The sequence below is a fragment of the Sceloporus occidentalis genome, unplaced genomic scaffold, assembly GCF_023333645.1.
Source record: "Sceloporus occidentalis isolate IW3139 unplaced genomic scaffold, rSceOcc1.0.p SCAF_9, whole genome shotgun sequence".
In the NCBI taxonomy this organism is placed as follows: domain Eukaryota; kingdom Metazoa; phylum Chordata; class Lepidosauria; order Squamata; family Phrynosomatidae; genus Sceloporus; species Sceloporus occidentalis.
This window is the reverse complement of record NW_028316989.1, coordinates 49,012,812-49,031,657: the sequence shown is the minus strand read 5'-3', so window position 1 is coordinate 49,031,657 and position 18,846 is coordinate 49,012,812. Positions and strand designations below refer to the sequence as shown.

At 49.4% G+C, this 18,846-nt stretch overlaps 1 protein-coding gene across 9 annotated transcripts in view; it reads left to right on the top strand.

Annotated features, from left to right (window-relative positions):
- The first annotated feature begins 669 nt into the window (after positions 1–669).
- Positions 670–18,846, top strand: part of LOC149307513 (transducin-like enhancer protein 3) — a 33,111-nt gene continuing 14,934 nt past the window's right edge. For 4 of the 9 annotated variants that reach the window (XM_089539345.1, XM_089539342.1, XM_089539344.1 and 1 more), the window contains exons 1-6: positions 670–1,219; positions 1,804–1,904; positions 4,022–4,085; positions 6,989–7,033; positions 13,206–13,268; positions 13,818–13,892. In XM_089539345.1, coding sequence (XP_089395471.1) covers positions 1,196–1,219; positions 1,804–1,904; positions 4,022–4,085; positions 6,989–7,033; positions 13,206–13,268; positions 13,818–13,892 — 372 coding nt within the window. In that variant the 5' untranslated portion in view covers positions 670–1,195. Of the gene's footprint in view, positions 1,220–1,803; positions 1,905–4,021; positions 4,086–6,988; positions 7,034–13,205; positions 13,269–13,817; positions 13,923–18,846 lie in introns of all 9 variants that reach the window. The other 5 variants (XM_089539338.1, XM_089539340.1, XM_089539337.1 and 2 more) reach the window with 3 other exon arrangements.

Here is an 18,846-nt window from a genome sequence, read left to right as displayed (position 1 = left end):
TGAGCTGTTTCTGCCCATGTTTTTATATGTTTGGTGTGGGTTTTAGTGCGAACTGTAGGGGCTTCTTTCCCAGCAAAGGCCCCGTCACACGGGATGCCTTCGAGCCCTCCCTGAAGCTTGGCTGCTCCTATGGAGTTCCTTCTTTTCTATCCCGCCTTTCTCCCGAAAGGGCCCAAGGCGGCTCACCATAACACTTTTGAAAACATACTGCAATACTACTACTAATAATGATGATGATGATGATGAATTGGCTTAATTTGGCCAGGAGGAGGAGGAGGAGGAGGAGGAGCTTTGCCCTGAGGAGGCCGAGAGAGAGTGACTCCTCCGGAGCCCCAAGGCCACTGGCCCTATTATCTATAGCCTGGTAGCATCAGTCCGCCTTCCTTCCCTGGCTGCTCCGCCAGGGGGCAGCAGCAGCAGCAGCAGCAGGCGGCGCAGCGGAGGCGGCAGGGCCCCTCCCTTGGCCCTCTCCCTCCCTCCCTCCCTCTCGGCCAATCAGCCCCCGAGCTGCCCCTGCCCCACGTGGCCCCTCGGGCTCCCATTGGCTGCCCCCGCCTTCTTCTGCCCCCCTCCCGGCCTGGTGCTCTTGCTTCCTTTCTTCCTTTCTCTTGTTGTCCTGCTGCCCCGTTCCCTCCCTCCATCCCTCCATCCCTCCCTTCCTCCTCCTCCTTTCTCACTCAGCCTCGGCTTCTTCCACTTCGACGAAGAAAGCCCAACCCGGAGCAAGGCGTCCAGGAAGGAAGGAAGGAAGAGGGAAAGGAGAAAGGGAAGGAAGGAAGGAAGGCGAGCGAGCGAGCAGAAAGGAGCGGAGCGGAGCCCGTCTGGCCGCGTGCTCCTGGGGCTGGTTCCTTGGAGCCCCTCCCCGGCTGGACCCGGGAGGAGGAGGCCTTTCCCTTCCTTCCCCAGGGAGCCTCCCCAGGAGAGCCGCCGGCTGCCTTCGGCTCCTCCTGGCGGCGGCGGGGGCTGCTGCTGCTGGGGCCAAGGAGCGGGGCTGGGCTCCTAGGATGCCCGGGAGCGGCGCCGGCGCCGGCTCCTCCGTCTCGGCCAGCCCTCCCTCCTGCGCCTGCCCTCCGCCGCCGCCCTCCTCCTCCTCCTCCTCTTCGGGGGTCCCGGGTCCTGGAGGCGGGGGTCCCGGGCCCTGAGCCCCTTGGCCCTCCCCAGGAAGGAGGAGGAGGAGGCCCCGGGCGGGCCGGCCATGTATCCCCAGGGGAGGCACCCGGTGAGTGGGGCGCTTGGGGGGCCGGGCTGGGGAGGGGAGGGGAGGGGGCGCCCAAGGGACTCAGTTGGAGGCAGGGCTTCCAGGGCTGGGGGCTGGGGTTTCTCCTGGGGACCCCTTTGCCCTTCCAAACCCAAACCATTTGGGGCCAGAGAGAGGCTTTGCTCCGGGTCCCTCTGACTGGCCAGGACTCCTTGCAGGCCTCTTTCTTCCCTCATTTTTGGGGGGGAGGGGGGAGGGAGGGAGGCCATTTTGCAGCCCCCCAAAAGTCCCTTCCCTTCCCTTTCGGCGGGTGGCTTTGTTTTAGGGAGGGATGGCATTCCTTTTGCAGGGCCCTTTCAATGGGAGAAACAACCTGGTTTGGCACCACTTTAACTCTTTCCCGGCCCAAGGCTATGGCATTCTGGGAGTTGGAGTTGGTTGTGGGGTCCAGAGCAGAGCTTTGCTCCACAACTCCCAGAATGCCATAGCCTTGAGCCAGGATGCTGGAAAAGTGGTGCCCAACCAGGTTCTTTCTGCCCTGTGGCTGCATGATGCCTGGCCTTTCTCCATCCGGGCTCTTTCCCTTCTTCCTCCCTTCTCCATAGGCACCCCACCAGCCAGGCCAGCCGGGCTTCAAGTTCACGGTGGCCGAATCCTGCGACCGCATCAAGGACGAGTTCCAGTTCTTGCAGGCCCAGTACCACAGGTGAGGAACCCGAACCCAGAACCAAAGGAGGAGGAGGAACCAAACCCCGCCGTTGTCAGCAATAAACAGGGCCACAAAAATCCACCTGGAGTTATTCCAGCGGCTCAAAGGAGGAATATTATTGCAGTGCAATCCAGGGCAGCGTTTGTACTTTGTGCCGCAGTCTTTGCACTTGTGTTGCAATGTGTCCCTTTGGTTGAGATGTGACATTTTGGTTGTGTGGCATCCTTTCTCTCTCTCTCTCTCTTCCTTTCTCTTTTTGGGGCTTCAGGAGGTCAAAGGCCCCCTTAAAGGAGTTAGTAATATTAGTATTAAATGAGTATGTCTTGTATTTATCCCACTCTTTAGAAATGCTCTTTAAAAGGAGGGTTGGAAGGGGGCAGAGGGGTTTGGGAGCCGCTTTTGGTTCTTCCCTGTTTGGAAGTGCTTAGCTTTTCACTTTTAGTAGTATTCTATTTAGGAATTAAAGGAATTAAATGATTAACAGTATTGAAACAGACAGTTATTCAAAGACTAAACCACATTTTGAAAAGATAGAAAGGTGGTTTGAAAAGGCCTGTTCCCTTTCTCTCTCTCTCTTCCTTCCCTGCCTCTGATCCCTTGTTTGTTTGGCCTCATTTCCCAGGAAGGGGAAATCCCCTCCTTGGCCTTTTCCTCCTCTCTTGTTCTCCCTCAGGGGCTTGTTAACCAGTTTTGAAGAGCCTTAAGGGAGCTGCAAAACCTCCTCTCAGTTTCCTGGCAAAGGGGATCCCTCTGGAAGGAAGTCCCATTTCTTTTAGGGAGTCCAAGAACATCCAAAGAATGATAGATCCCTTTACGAGGCCAAGCAAAACGCACAATTGCGTGCTGCAAGCTTTCAGAGTCACACTGGCTGCTTCTGCATTGGGCAAACAGGAGAAAGAAATGGAAGATGTCAGTCCTAGGCCTGCCTTTTGCTGTTTCTGGTCTCAGTTCAGATGTTTAAGGAGGGCCATCTGCAGGCATTTTCCAAGTCAAGGAAATGTAATGTCGGTTTGCATTTCAAAGTAGACATTTCTTTGGAATCCAGCATGGCTCCTTCCTTTGCGAAGGGTTGTGTTGAGCATTGGCACTAAAGGCCCAAAGTAGTCCCGCATGCCCACCTTCTCCCCTCAAATCTGGTTTTGCATTGATAGTTTTTATATATAGGAGTTTTGGGCTATGTGGCCTTTTTCTAGAAGGAATAAACTCTTCTAGAACACGGCCACAGAGCCCCAAAAACCCCACAAAAAACCGCGGATGCTGGACATGAAAGCCTTTGACTTCCCATTGCTTTTGCATTTATTTCTTGAGGACAATTATCTCTTTGTTGCAGAAAGTCAACACGCACCGGAGAAATTCGGAGCGGAATCAATAAAGCAAACATGACGTCTGTGAATTGAAATGTATAAACAGTTAGAAATCCGGCCGTATCCCCTACTAGTAGTAGACAAGGTCACCATCTTGTACAAACTGCAATGAAAGTGTTTCCTCCGCCTTTGGAGTTTATTGAAGTGAAAGGCCAAAAACCACAGGAAATGCAACTCATAGCTTCAGATTTCTGCCTTATTATTATTAATACTATTGCCATGGATCATTCTGGCTTTAAAAAGAGATCTTCCATGCCTTTGGTAAACCAATGAACAAATCCCAGAGGCAAGGCTTCTCTTTATCAGCTTGGATCACCTTTTTTGGGAGCCCAGTGAGTTTGTCTCAGGAGATCAATCTGAGCCATTTTTCTTCCTGTGGAATTTGAAACGCCTCCGCACCTGTCTTGTGTCCCTGGACTTACCTTTGTCAAGGTTAAAGAGACTTTGAACATGTGCAGAGTGCCTTCCCCCTTTCATTAAATGAATGTATCTGGTCAACATATGTGCAGAATTAAGAAGTTGGGATTACCGGGCCCCTGCTTCTCCTCTGCCATCTTTGAAAACCATAGCAATTTGTGAACTTCTGGAGGCTGTGACATGAGAGACGCTTTGCCTGTGCCCAGTCTGTACTTCGCAGCATCCCCCCTCCAAGGGCTGCGGTGGTTGGGGCTGGTGGGATCTGTAGTCCAACCACACATGAAGGGCTGCAGCTTTCCCACCTCTAACTCATGGCTGTCTTTCCTTTTCCAGTCTAAAAGTGGAGTACGATAAGCTTGCGAATGAGAAGACGGAAATGCAGCGCCATTACGTGATGGTAAGAGACCCGTCTGGCTGTGCCTTTTTGGCAGGGAGCTGCCTGGGAAATGGGAGCATCCAACCATAATTTGTGAACTGGGTGGATCCCACCTGAAACATCTGGTGGATCCTGAAAGCACATGCCCTCCTTCAGTGCACCCAGCTGGCATGAATGGGGTGGACCCTTGGCAGGGATTGTGGTTCTCCTCTGGTCTTTCTGGCTTTGTCCCTGCGGATGCCATGAGATGAAAGGCTAAAAGTGTTGGAGAGTTTCCTTGGACACACTGAGCTCCAAAACACCCTGCAGAAATAATCCGGTTTGAGACAGCTTTTGTCTGGCTAGTGGGCTTCCCATGCTGGCAACTGGGCCTTTGGTGTGATCCAGGTGGGTAGTTCCTAGGTTCTTCTATCCTCCTCTTCAATCATGCCACAGTTTTTCATTTATGGACCCATAGCTGGCCCTCCCGTCTCCTTGCCCCAAATCCAGGCCATGTTTTTGTTCTCTTGGCTGATCCACCAATGAGGCATGTTTCTCTCTCTTTCTCTGAACCAAACCGATCCAAGCATCAGCAACAGCTGGCTGTGTTTATGTGCCACAAGGACACATTCTCTTTCCAAAACTCTTCTCCGTTCTGTGTGTGTGTGTTTCTCTCTCTATGCATGCATGCAAACGTGGTTTGCATTTTTTTCCTTCATGGGAATCTCCCAGCAAAAACCGATGGCCCATGGAGCAGGGCCTGGCTTGCCATCGGCCGTTTGGGGCGTCCCCAGGCATGGCTGGCTGGCTGGGAGCAAGCGGGCTCCCTGTGGTTGTGCAAATGCTTCATCACTGTGGTGTGTGGTCACTTTTGCCTTTGCTCAGAGGAGGAGGAAGAAAAGGGGGGCTTTTCCTCTACTATTGCCGTTGCTCTTGCTAATCATCATCTCTGTGGTTGTGGCTCTTGGGCAAATGGGGCTCTGGGCAGGAGGTTAATGGCTCTGGTGCAATTGGCTGCCAGGGAACACCGCTTGGAAAAGGGTCAGGTATGCAGAGCTGGGAAAGAAAGAGGCAGAAAGGCTCCCTTTCCCTTGCAAGACACAACATTGCTTTCTTTTTCTGTGGCTATCATAGTCATCCTGCCTTTGAGCAGCTGAGGTCTTTGGTTCCATCCACACTGTAGAAGTAATCTGGTTCAACATTCCATAGCGTTGAGCCCTGGCGGTTAAAGCGGTGTCAAACCAGATTATTTCTGCCTTGCAGACACAGCCTAGGAGAGGAACCTGCCTTTCTGTTTCCAGAAAAGCACAGCCCATGTCTCAGCATGCCTTCACATTGACTCTCAGCTCACAGTAACCCTATCTCAGGGTTTTCTTGGTCATTTTTATTATTCAGAGGAGGCTTGCTTTTGCCTTCCTGTGAGGCTGAGAAAGTGTGACTTCCCAGGGTCACCCAGTGCATTTCCGTGGCTGAGCAGAGAGCTGACCTCTGACCTTCCTGGCTAGTCCTAAATCCAAACCACGACAGCACTGGGTCTCCTCAGGAGGTTGGGGGGACAGGACAAATAGCCTTGGGGCCACATGGCCCCCCAACGTAGATAGAGAGGCCAGTCGGGAGTGGGCTCCCTCTCCGTCTAGACGCCTTGGTTTCCTGTGCTTTAGGCCCATGCGCTCCCATCCTGTTTTGTGGCTTGTGGTCTGCTGAGCCGTGTGTGGTTAACAGCCTGGTTGTTCTGTGGGTTTGCTGAGAAATAAATCCTGTTGTATCTCTTGGGGTTTTACTCTCAGGTAAAGGTATCTTGTGCCAAAGGGATGCTCTCTGCCATTAAGTGCAGCCTTATTGGAGTCACTCTCACACACACATACATTTCCGCAAGCGTTCTTCCCGCATATGGGGCAATTTTCTTGGGTGTTGCAATCCTTGCAAGAACCCACGAAGGCATCTCAGCAGTAATATGGGAGCATCCTTCCCATGTTGTAAGTGTTGGCAGTTGGGAGGAGCTGCTTGATGTGGCTTAGAGAAAACATTTTGTGGAAAGCCATGGGGTGACTTTATAGTTGGCACTGCTGCTGCGTCTCTGTCCCACAATCTCCATGGGGCATGTCCTGTTGGCTGCAGCAGCTGCCCTTGCACCAGTAATGGAGTTGTAATATCCACCTGCCCAAGTAGCCCTGAGCACATCTGCTTTTGGAAGCTAAACAGAGTCAGGGTTAGGTCTTTTGGATGGGGGGGGTGTCACCAAGGGGAAATGCCCGCAGTTGCCAGCTAGGGCTAGGAAAATACCCCACTTGAAACCCTTGGGAAAGTCATCGTTGCCAGTCTGAGCTGGGAATACTGGATTAGAAGGACAAAGGAATGACTCAATGTTTCCCATATTCCTGTGAAGGAGCTTGGTCACCAGTATCTCCAGGTTGGGCCACCCTAGAGAACCACTACCTATGGGGCTAAATGGCCCAAGGTCTTGGTCCAGTTGGAGGGCACCTTCCCACAGTTCTGATGTGTCCATAGTCTTGAACTTGTGCCTCTTGGGAAGGAGGTAAAGCTATGCTTTTCCCAGTCGTTGCACCTTGATGTCCCTTACTGGGTTCTGTTGGTTGCCAGGTGGGGAGATTTCTGGGAAGCACAATGTGTTGCAACCCAGTCTGGAGGGGCTGAACGGAGTTGTTGAATCAGTCTTTTGTGTGGGCTGTTGCACTTCCAGGGCACATACAGTTCATGGCTGGCTTTCTCCTGAGTAGCTTTTGGAGGGAGGAGAAGCAGAAGCCTTGTCAGAGCATTGTCAGCATGTTCAAGAGACGTGGCACAGCTTCCTTGGCTGCTGGGCCAAAATCAGAAGCAGAAGTGACTTTGGGAGGGGGTTTGGTGGCATCGGTTGGGTGCTTGTTTCTCATGCAAGTAGCAAAGAGCCTTTCCCTTATCTTGTGTTGTTTTCCTTCTCTCCCCAGTACTATGAGATGTCCTACGGCTTGAACATAGAAATGCACAAGCAGGTGAGTGGCTGCGTTGGGGATTGCGCTCTCTGGAGGGCTTCCATCTTTGTTTTTCCTCCTTTTGCCCTCCAAGGCTCCATAATTGGGTTGCGTGTGGTGGTGGTTGTGGCCCTTGACTTCTCCAGGACCACTCTGCAATCTGCCCAAAATTAAAACGAAAACTGTGGATTGCCTCTCCTGGAGACTGGTGGGCATCATTTCTTTTTTAAAAGTAAGTTGCAGCCTTGTGACATTTACCCCCAAAATCATTTTTGCAGAACTAAGAGTGGACTTCAAGGGGCTTCTGGGCTTTCTTCACCTTTTGTGTTCTGAGGTCCGGTGCAGTTGTTGGTCCCTGTTTTAATGGAAAGTGTTTTAGTAGTGTTGTTGTTGTTGTTGTTGTTGGGAGAGTTCAGTGGGAATTGTGGGCTGGAAGATATTGTGGGAATGCTGCCCCTCGGACTGGATTTAGACAGAGATGCCATTGGAGCGTTCCAGGATGGGGCAGTTTGGAAGTAATTTCAAGTTTTCAAAATGGTTTTAGTTTGATTCCCCAGCAAGGCTCTGCTTTGTGGCTATAGATGCTGGCTTGTTTTTGTCCAGTAAAGACGTGGAGTTTTGTGGTTGCTACTTTTCACCATTTTGGGGTTGTTGATGCTCCTGTTTTTCCACTTTCCTCTTTTGGGATCCCAACCTGGGTCATGAGTTTGGGTCCTACAGGGATCCCTCTCCTTTTTCCGTGGGAGGAGAGGCTTGGAAAGAGTTAACCTCCTCCTTGTCCTTTCTCCCAGGGAGATAAGCATCATCCCTATCATGAGATGACTATCATGTTCTTGCAACTCCACCTGTTTCTCTGGAGGAGAGGCAACTTCTGTCTTACTCTTTGGCACTCCATGTAATGGCTCCTTGCCTCCAGGGCAAAGACATGGGAAGCTGCTTGGAGAATGTGTTAGTTCTTTGCTCCCCTGATCTTTTCTTAAAGCCCTGGGAGCCTACATCAGATGGCAAAACATCAAAGAGCAAAGCGCTGGAGATCAGGACTGATCAGTTTTCTTTGCTGGCTTTTTAAAAATGAAATAGGTGGTTCTAGGCAAGCCTCTTGGCCAAGATCTGCAGATGGCGGGTGGGTTGTGTTTGTGTTTGTGTTGCAAGGAGAGTTTCGCACTGAAAGTGCAGTCTCCTGCACAAATCAAGAAAATTGTGTGAAAGTGGCTCCAAGGAGGGTAAAGTCGAGTTTGTTCAGCATCGCGGTTGTTGTCCATCTTCTTTTTCCTACAGTTTGCTTTGCTGGCACAACTGGCAAAGTTGGATGGTTGCGCTTCAAATATATTTGCTGCCTCACTGCAGAATTAATGCAGTTTGACACCACTTTAATTGTCTTGGAATCCTGGGATTTGCAGTTTGATGGGGCACCAGAGCTCCCTGACAGAGAAGGCTACATTATCTCACCAAACTACAAATCCCAGAATTCCATAGCAGTTAAAGCAGTGTGCCAAACTGCATTAATTCTGTAATGCGGATGCAAGGTTAGATGAAGTTAAAAAGAAATAAAGCCAACTAACCATCTCCCTCTCCCTCTGTGGCTTGATTTGTTTCTGTTCTGCCTTTTCCCCATTCCTTGGCCTTAAGGTAAAACAGACATAGCTAAACATTTTTACATCATGCAAAAGTTAAAATACAATTAAACTATTAGTAACATTAAGAGCAATTGAAAACATGCCCAACTCTTAGTACAATTAAATGCAACAGAGACATTAAAGGCTTTTTAATAAAGCACATGAGAGCCAGCGCGGTGTAGTAATTTGGGTATTGAACTACAGCTCTGAAGATCAGGATTCGAATCCTCGCTCCGCTATGGAAACCCTTTGGGTGACCTTGGGCGAGTCCCACTCTCTCAGCATCAAAGGATGTCAATGGCAAACTCGCTCTGAAGAAACCTTGCCAAGAAACCCCTTTATAGGTTTGCCTTAGGGTCACCATAAGTTGGAAACAACTTGAAGCCGCACAGCAATAACACATTGTATTGTAATGCACATTGTAATAAAGGCATTTTTGGTACAGATTGCCAAAAATGTCCTTCCAAAAAGCACAGAACAAAAACACTGCAGCGGCCAGGAGTCTATTTCTGGTTTTGCAAAAGAAGTATAGTGGGCCCTTGGTATCTGCTGGGATTTGGATACCAAAATCTGTGGATGCTCAAGTCTCATGCAATACAATGACAAAGTGTGTGTCTGTGCAGTTGCTGTGTGCTGGCAAGTCATTTCTGATTTACAGCGACCCTATCATGGGGTTTTCTTGGCGTGGGGTGTGTGTGTGTGTGTGTATTTTCAAAATACTTTCAAATATACCATATAATATAAAGCTGTATCTCCTCACTTTAGCTGTTCTTTCCCATAGCATTGAGCCACTGCAGTGAAAGTGGTGTCAAACTGGACTATTTTAGCAGAGCGGATGCAGCCCAGGAGGGACAGTTAACCTTTCTTTGGTAGAAAAGAGAGTCTGGGAAGTCGGTGCCAGTGTTGGGCTGCCCTTTTCCCCCTCTTGCTTTGGCAGCTGGAGGGAAGGAAGGATTGCCTTTGGAGGAAGAGAGGAGAAGGAGGAGGATGAAGAAGAAGCATCTCCCCCTTTTCCTCCCTTCCCCCTTCCCCAGTTCCCCCTATAAATCCCAGCCCTTAATTGCAGTGTGAATTCTGTGCAAACTTCCATGGCGACCCGCTTGGCATCAACAGTGGCAGGGACACAATCAAGCTGCCCCCCAGGAGACCCTTGAATAATTCATGCGGATGGATGTTTGTCTTTTGAATGCAAGAAAACAAAGAGGGAATGTCTTGCCAGAGTCTGGGGAGGGTTGGAGGAAGCTGGAGGGGCTTTCTGGAAGCCTCCATTTTGCCCTCATTGTGAGCTGGTTTTCATTTTCCTTATCCCTATTAGCGTTTGCTGGTGTGAAGAAGCGAGGAAGGCTGTCTGGAAAGCAGCTTGCAAAGGGGAAGCCTTGTGATTTTCCTTCCCCAGAAATCAAGGGCATGGACACATTTGTTATGGCATGAGCTTTTGTGGACGATGGTGGTCTGCTCTTTCATGCGCACTAAGCACTGGCTAGCATTTTGTGTGTTTTATTTGTGCGTCTATGGCGCATATGGTTGGGAAGTACAATTGGAGACCATGACTTTAGGGAAATACCTAAATGCCAATGGTTGCAAGGTGCACTGGAAATGGACTTTAGGGAAATGCCGAAAGTGCTGGCAGGACTTTTTGGTAATAGACCCAACCCCAGCCTTTCTCCACATTGTCCTTGTATTCATTTATTCTTGAGGAGAGGGTTTGTGCTGTAGGGATATAATCCTTGGCCACTTTTGTTTTCAAAGGAAGCAATGAGTAATTCTAACCGTCTTCTTCCCACTAGAAAAAGTGTCCAGTGTTTGGTGACAGCATTCTCTGCTCCTGTTGTTTCTGCACAAAATTCACATATTTTTACACAGAAAACTACACTTTCTGCACAGGAAACAATGGCCCTATACAGACAGGCAAAAATAAAGCTGCTTCAGGTCACTTTAGAGGTATGCTGTTTACATGATGCATGCATCCGAAGAGTCCGGAAGCTGCACCGGACTCAGAGCATACGCCACGATCCCTTACTTGTAGAGGCACTTGGAGGCTTCCGTGTCAGTGGGGTGGTGAATACGCTCCGGGTTTTAGGCTGAACTTTAAAGGAACTTTCCAAAGTGCCGAACCGTATCTCCCAAAGTAGATCCATCCACTTTGGGTGCAGAGCTCCTTTAAGGATTTGGGACAGATTCACTCTCCTATTGATGTGGTAGACACCAGCCATCATGGGAACCAGGAGATCAACTTGGGAGGTTTACGGTCTTGGCTTTGCCGGTCAGTTTCATGGTCAAGGGGGCATCTGGGGTCCTTCCCCACAAAGCCAAATGTTTCCAACTTCCATAGTCTCTCTTCAGTGGTGCTCTTTTAGTTGGACACTTACAGCTGGATTTGTTTGGGTTGGGGTCCTCTAAAGGTTTGCAATGCCCCGGGTTTCTGAGCATCCATTTGCCTTGATGGCTACTTGGCCCCTTGAGCTGGTGGCCAGACACCAGCCCTACCTTCCCTCTGTCCCTTCCTTCCCATATCTTCCCTGTATCTCTGGAACCCCTGGCTTCAGCATTTGCCTTTTTGCTTCACCGGTTGGCCTTGTTTCCCCTTTATTCTGCTGCTGCTGGTAAATCCGTAATAACTGGTTGTGCCCCTGTCCTCCCGCCTCCCATCCTTGCATTTAATTCTCGACAGCAGCAGCGCCAGCCGCCCTCCGTCCGGGCTAATAACATTTTTCTGCCGCCGCAAATAGCTTTCAGCGTGCCTTGGAGAGGCTGCCTGAAGAGGGCTCTTGAGTGAGAGGGAGACAGCTGGAAGTGCCCCTAATTGTCTCCCCGAGTGAGAGCTGCCGATGCTCAAGGACCTTATTTTCATCTGCTTAGAGAGACAATATTCGGCTTTCAACAAATGCAAGAGGCACTCGGGTGGAGGGCCAGCCACCTCCAGCCCCTCCTGACTTGGGGGGAAACAGGAGGGGGCACCCAGCAGAAACAGCAGCAGCAGCAATAGGAGCCTTCCCTAGTGAATGGGTTTTCTGAAAACGGTGCCCTCCACCCAGAAAGAAATCCCCATATTTGAGGGGAAAGGTGGCTGGTGACTCCTATGTCGGTGGCTGTGAGGATGGAGAATGCCCTCCAGGTTTGAGCTCAATGGGCCAAGGAGCTGTCCAAGGGGCTGCGAGAGGGTTTGGCACTTTGGAGAATACGTTTGGAGTTCAGGCTAAAACCCAGAGCGGATCCACTGCCTCCGCCAATGTGGGGGCCACTATCCGCCATGGGGTTTCTTGCACTTCTCCTCCGAAGAGCATTCCCAAGTGGAGGTTTGTTCAGTTGCTGTTGAAATGATGGTGGGGTCTTGATCTGACCCAGAATCATGGCAGATGGTGGGGGGGGGCTGTGTTTGTGGAGGGGGCCCCCTGAGTGAAATGAGGTGTAAATTTTATTATAGACAATTACTTGACTAAATTTTCTAGACTTATACATGAGTATGTGCAATGCATGTCCATGGAGGTCATCCCTCTGCTGCTGTGGAATGTCCCCCTTTCTGCCCTCTCTCTTTCTTCTCCCAGTCCCCCCAGTGCCTTCCAGCATTGTCTCCCAGTGTTAATTTGCAGAGTGGTGGCATAATGACCCTGCCTTGGCCTTTGGCATTGGAGGAGGAGATCATTTTGCAGCCAGGCAGCAGCAAAGGAAAGCCAGTTGTATAATGTTCTGATGGAGATTAGTGGTCCAGGGTTGCCGTGGAAACGGGAGGATGATGAATTGGGGTTAGTGCAAAAGGGGGGTCTCTTTGGTCAGCCTCTGTTGGAGTGAATTCCTAATCAGTCATTTCCCCATCCTATGAAAAAACGAGGGAGAAATACTTTGAAATAGTTTGCTAAATTGAGCATTAAATGGGAAATGTAGCTTTAGTCGAAGTCGGTTCTTCCCTTCCTCTTCCATTATCTCTCTTCAGACAAGTTGGCTTCCTAAACTGCACAGTGGTGCAATCCAGTATCTCTGGTGGAGCCACGCCAGGGATATAAATATTCAGGTTCCATTCCTTGCAAGCAGGAACAAACTTTACTGTTTTCCTCCTCACTGTGCAAAAATTGTCTGCACAGTTTCCAAAGACTGTTTCAGCTGTTAGCTACTGGGAATCAGTATGCAAATGAGTCTTATAGCACCTTTGTGATGTAAATAAGAGAAGCTGGAAGCATGAGCTTTTGTAGACTGGAGTCTGCGTCCTCAGAGGCATGAAGTGGAAGGTCCAGGGACAGACATTAAGGAGAAAGTAGGCTCAAGTCTAGGAAAGCTCATGCTTCCAGCTTTATTCTCTCACTTAGTCTCAAATGTGTTCCCTTTGCAGACCGGTTTTCCAGGCTAACGTGGCTGTGTCTTTGAACTCTACAATCACTGGGAAGTTCTTGGCTCTCTGAATGGAGTGAGCGTAGTGAGCTCAGTCCTTTTCCCTTCATTCTGCATCCAAGAAATCATTGCTACTCAGTGGCTGCAAGCCTTTTGCCAAGGCCTCTGCTTTGGAAGCCTCTTCCCTCCCGGCCTCAATGTGATGGAGCAGCTGTGCAATGATTAATAACCTCTCTTTTCTCTCTTCCTTTCAGACGGAGATTGCAAAAAGACTGAACACGATTCTAGCTCAGATCATGCCTTTTCTGTCCCAAGAGGTAAGAAGTGGTTTGGATGCTCAGTAACAACTGGAATGAAAGATAGGCAGGATTTGAGTGGCATCGTGAGAACCGTCTGTGGTGTGAACCACATTGGGTCCCATGTTGAGAGAAAGGTGGGATGCAATCTGATTAAATGAATGAAGCCAGTGAGGCCGGGGTCCCCAAAGGCGAGAGTGAGAAATAAGTTGGGTTAAGAAGCCTTAAGGCGCAGCTCCCAGTCTGTTGAGCGTGTTAATTTCTCCTGCCCCTGGAGACACGGGTGGCCCACAGATTATATTTGACACTGAGCCGATCTCATTATTCTGGCTTCCCTTGCCGGGAGGCATCTCAACATTATGCTTCCAGGAGTGCGCTGAAGGTTTATCGACAGAATTCTCTGGGGTTTCCTTGCAGATATTGACTTGCCCCGACCCCTTTCTGGCCGCTTGAGTTGGCCTAGATCTCAAGGGTTAGGCTGTCTTTGGGGTCCCGTTGCCCTGAACTCACACCTGCGCTCCTTGTTTGTGTGTTGTGCGTGCTCCCCCTCCCCACTTTCTCTCTCCGCAGCACCAACAGCAAGTGGCTCAGGCTGTTGAGCGTGCCAAGCAGGTCACGATGACGGAGCTGAACGCCATCATCGGGGTACGTGGAGTTCCCAATCTGCCTCTCACCGTGTGTATACCCCTTTATTCCTATCATTTACCATAAAGCAGAGACGGCCCACCCCTTGCAGTGGTTTTGGAGAAGGGAGGCGCTTGCAAAAGCACCTGCATGTGACTGTGTTTTGTATGGGGCAGAGGAAGGCAGGAGAAGCATCTCATCTGAGACACTGGCAGCATCTAAACAGATGTGGGGAATTGAGTGCCAAAATTTGATTTCAACGATGGACCTGACTTTGGCCTAAGCCTCCATTGCTTTCTCTGCCTCTGTCTTTAAAATGGGGTAACTGAGACCTTCAGAGATTTGCTGTGGGATCAATGGGGCTTATATGATGCCAAACAGTTTGGATGCTTGTTTTCACAAACCATTTTCTTGCTTAGCTGAGACCCCATCACTGGCTGCTTAACAGATAACAACAACAACAACAACAATATTCTGCTTAATCTCAGGGAATCCAAGCGATTACAGCAGTAAAATAACATACATTAAAAGAGAAATGCAGGGATGATGTTTTTTGGGACAGTGGGGAGAGGTTGATTTAAATTCTTCTTTGACGTGCCCTAATTCAAAATTGGACTTCTTTGCCAGTCCTTCTTCTGGCCTCGCAGAGGGCCTGGTCTGTCTCTGTTTTACTGCAAGAGTGAAATGTGATGTGTTATTTTGTGTAATTTGGTGTTTTGCTTGAATTTGATGTAGAAATTGTAGATCTCACTCAGTGCAAACTCAAACTTGCCCTCTTTCAAAGGGGATTTGAGGTGCATCGAATCAACCTGTTCCATTTCATCCCTCCAAATTGGCCAGAATCCTCCTAGCCCAAATACGTTGCTCCCAAATATGTCTAATTAGAGTAAGCGTCTTCCTGGGTAAAGACCATGAAGTTAGCAGTTTAATTCCTTGTATGTTAGATGGAATCACTGATAGGATAATGCAGCATTTTGCCTTTTGAGTGCTATAAAAGTGGTGTAACAAAGGAACATTTTTGGACCAGTTTTCTTGATCATCTCCTGCCTCCTCGGTTTATTTAACAAATGTTGAATGTTGGCGCCTCCCACCCTATTCTGTTAATAGTACTTGGAGTTATTTGTAGCCATTTTCCAAGTTGTTAATGTGTAAAAAATCAAGTTGTATGACTTTTTGAGTGATAAAGCCATCTTGCTCTGATGTTCCCTTTTGCGTTCTGCCCATATGGGCGCATGCATGCCCATGCATGGCTGTCTTTCTTGCAGAGGTGGGCACTGCCTCTGAATCATTTCCTGGTCAACTGCCTGGAGGTGCCTGCTCTTCCCTTTTAGTCATCTCCCATCCAAAGACTAACCAGGCCTAGCTTTGCTTAGCTTCCAAGCTTCTATTCCTCACCCTTCCCAGGATTTCAGAAATGGAGTTGCCCAGTCTGCTTGTGGATTCTGACATCTTGGGGAGCACTGTCCCTTGTTGGAGTGGTCAAGCAGGAGTTTGGAGCAGCAAGATGGCCTTCTTCCATAGACTCTCCCCAGTTCTCACTCCCTCGCAGTGCTTGCCTGGGGTAGATGAATGGAGACCTTTCCCCACCCAGCTGTTTGTGGGTTGTGTCCATCTTCTGGGCTTCCTTGCATCCATGGCTCAGGGAGTTCTCCAGGGTCTTAAACTTATCCCTAAAGGGGTCCGGCACCTTGGACAGTTAAGCTAGCTAAAGTCCAGAGAGGGTTTATCCACCAGCAGTGACCACCTTGCAGGGTCCATGGCCAAATCCAGAGGCCAGAAACCTTCACTCTTCATCATGCGCTAGCTACGTTCTTAAGTGTGGCTGTTGACTTTTGCCATGTTCTCAATGTGTCTCAACCATGTAATCTTTCACGGTTGGGTCACAGTGTTGTTCTGCCAGGTAGAGGTTGTGCAGTGCAGGCATGAGGAGGAACTTCTGAGCTGGATAGTCCTTTTCCAGTCCTACTTTGGAGGCTGCAAGACTACTCTGAACAGCCAAAGAGAGTGCCTGCAATTATGTGAAGTGGAAATGCAACCACTCCACTCGTTCTCCAGGGTCAATGCTGAGGGCTAAGCATAGAGAAAAAGGAACGATGGCCATTTCTAGCATGAAGAAGGTTGTCGGTTGTTTTGAGAACCAGCTGGAGAACAGTATTTGAGGGACCCAGTCCTCAGGATTGTGCAAGGCCTCTTTGGAAGGGAGCTCTCTGTCACGTTTGTCCTCCTTTGTGGAAGGAGTTGCAGCTTGGTGGATCCTGGCTGAAACAGTTAATGGCTTTTTTGGCCCTTGTTTGATCCCACTCAGTAACACTCTATTCCTGTGTGAAATGTCTGGCCTTTTGGCCCTCCCTCTGGGCTGTTTCCAAGGGTGCTGCTGTGGTTGTTGCTGTTGTTGGGATGTGTGTGTCCCTAGCTCCAAGTCCCTTCTGCAAAAAGGGAGGGAGGGACATCCAAGCCAAGCTTGGAAGGTCTCCCTGGAAGGACTCCTATCTCCCCTGAGGTTTGCCTCTGACAATTTCACCTTAATTGGCTTTTGCTCTGGAACGGCTGGAAGAGCTGCAGCCAAGCTAATGGCTTTTGGTGTAGTTGAGAGGGTCCACAGGGCAGGATTTTCCAGTTCCCCAGGCCTTTTGTGTTTCCAGCTTGGAATGGGGATCACACGCACTTTCTCCCCACTGCCACAACCCACAAGTATGTCCTCCCCTTGCTGGTTTTCTGATGTGTGAACTGTGAAGGGCTGGGGAGGTAGAAGCCATGACTCTGCCTTCAAAAGGGAAAAATGTTCTGGTGGAACAGTTTCAAGTATTCTGTTGTCGACTTTGAAATAAGCTGCTGTTACATTGATGCTGGGGTCTTTCCCCTTCTCAGGGATCAATGTGAAAATGAGAATGTGCAAAACCTGTGCCCTGCGTCATGCAGAATGGGTTTTTTAGGGGGAAAGAGCAGAATAAAAAAGGTGAAACATCAATACAGAAGCAAATGACCAGCTGGTAAGCTGCCCCCCCCCCCCCAAATGTCCTTGAGCTCAACAGCATTGATTCTCTTTTTCCAGCTTAGATCCCCCCACCTCCATTTCTTGCTGCCTCCCCCAAGCCTTGCTGCAGGCATCTGTGCCATTGAGCCTTGCCTTCAGTTTTGTGTGGCTCTGGAAATGACTTGACTGAATGTAATACAAGTGGAGAACCATTAAATCGATGAACAAAGCCAATTCAGAGTGTGCTGCGCAATGATATAGCGGTATAGCCTTCTGCTGGGGCTTCTTTGGATGTGGCCATCACCTCTGAAATATTTCTTCAGTCCACAAACCAGTCCTTTAACCTCATCTCTCCGTTGGGCTATGCATTTTCCTCAGATGTGGTCCTACTAAATTCCAAAGCATTAACCCAAAGGTCCATCCAGGTGGAGCAGCTGGATGGAATTCACCAAGGCGTTCAAGGTGGTCCATCTATGGTGGGCCTATGGCCCTTTCTCTGTAGCGCAGCAGCTCTGTTTAGTGCAAGGTTGCTCTTGGGAGGATTGTGTAAAGCTCAGAGCACCAATGTGGGAGTTATTGAATCCTCTTGGAGCCTTACGCGGGAGTAAATCCCTTTGGGCACACAATTGGACATTCTTGTCTGATGTGCAGTGCCCACAATCTGTTCAAGGTATGGAAGCAGAGCTGCCGCTGGATGTGTGGAGGCACATTTGGTTAAGCTGCTCAACCCCAGTGTTGGGCATTGATTGACTTGATTGATTGTTAATTTAAAATGTTTATATCTTACCCTATATTATGAGAGTTCAAGGCAGCCTACAAATGAAATCAATAGAAACAGATTACAACTACAAGTCGAGTCTTCCTTGCCCAGGATTCCAAAATATTCCAAAATTGCTCGCATGGATGGCTGAGACAGTGACACCTTTGCTTTCTGATGGTTTAGGGCAACTTGCCATTTTTGCCATATTTCTTTATTCTAGTGCTCAAACTAGGACCAGATGACTTCTGAGGTCCTTTCCAACCTTATAGTTGCCCAACGGTACTTTTTTTCTGGGAAATCCCAAACAACTGGGTAGCAATACTTCCTCTGTTAGCCAGAATGGTATTTCCTAGGTTTGTAGGAATCCTGTGAGGCTGAAGAGGAGCTGTTCTGGTTTTGTACATTGCACCACACCAGACAGTGTTACTTGGGAGCTGGTCCTCTTTCCAGGAGAAGAACAGGACAAGGAGAGCAGTGGCCCTCCAAATAGTCTGGAACTACATCTCCCAGCAATCCTCCCAAGCTACCACAGGGGATGCTGGAAGTTGCAATCCACCAGCTTGGAGGGCCACCTGATTCCTTTCCCCAGAGTCATGAGGTTGGAAGGGACCCCCAAGTACCATCTAGTTCAACTGCTGCCATGCAGGAAAACCCAGCTAAAGTGTCCCCCGCAAGAGATGCCCACCCAACTCCTCCAACAAGGAAAAGTCCACCGCTCTCCAATGCAGTTCCTCCACCTGCCAGGAGCCGCTTGTGCCCTTTTCCTCCCAGACGCAGCTCCTTGCTTGCCCTGCCCCTGCGTCTGTGGCGTGCCCTGCAAGGTAACTGATCTCTGTTAAGTGATCTTCGGTAATCCGTTGAGATGAGCTGGGCAGGGTTGCCAGCCTCTCTATTTCTGGCAGCTGCCATGATATCAATTACCTATTTAGTCCCCCTTTGAAAAGAAGAAATGTACACATACTGTAGCACGCATGTGCCCGTTCTGACACGTGTGGGCATGCAGAAGAAGGGGTTAGACTGCTGGCCTGGGCAAATGCACAAGGTTGGCACCCTGGCACATCGGTATACTTAGACACAAATACAGATTGTGGATACTGTTACTTACTTGTTATTCATTTATTCCATCACACACACACACACATTGGGGTTCAGGGCAGCCTACCAAAATTAAAACCCAATACAGTTAAAAGCGCATGTGTAAATTTTACACATAAAAAAATTTGGGAAAGTAGAAGAGGAGG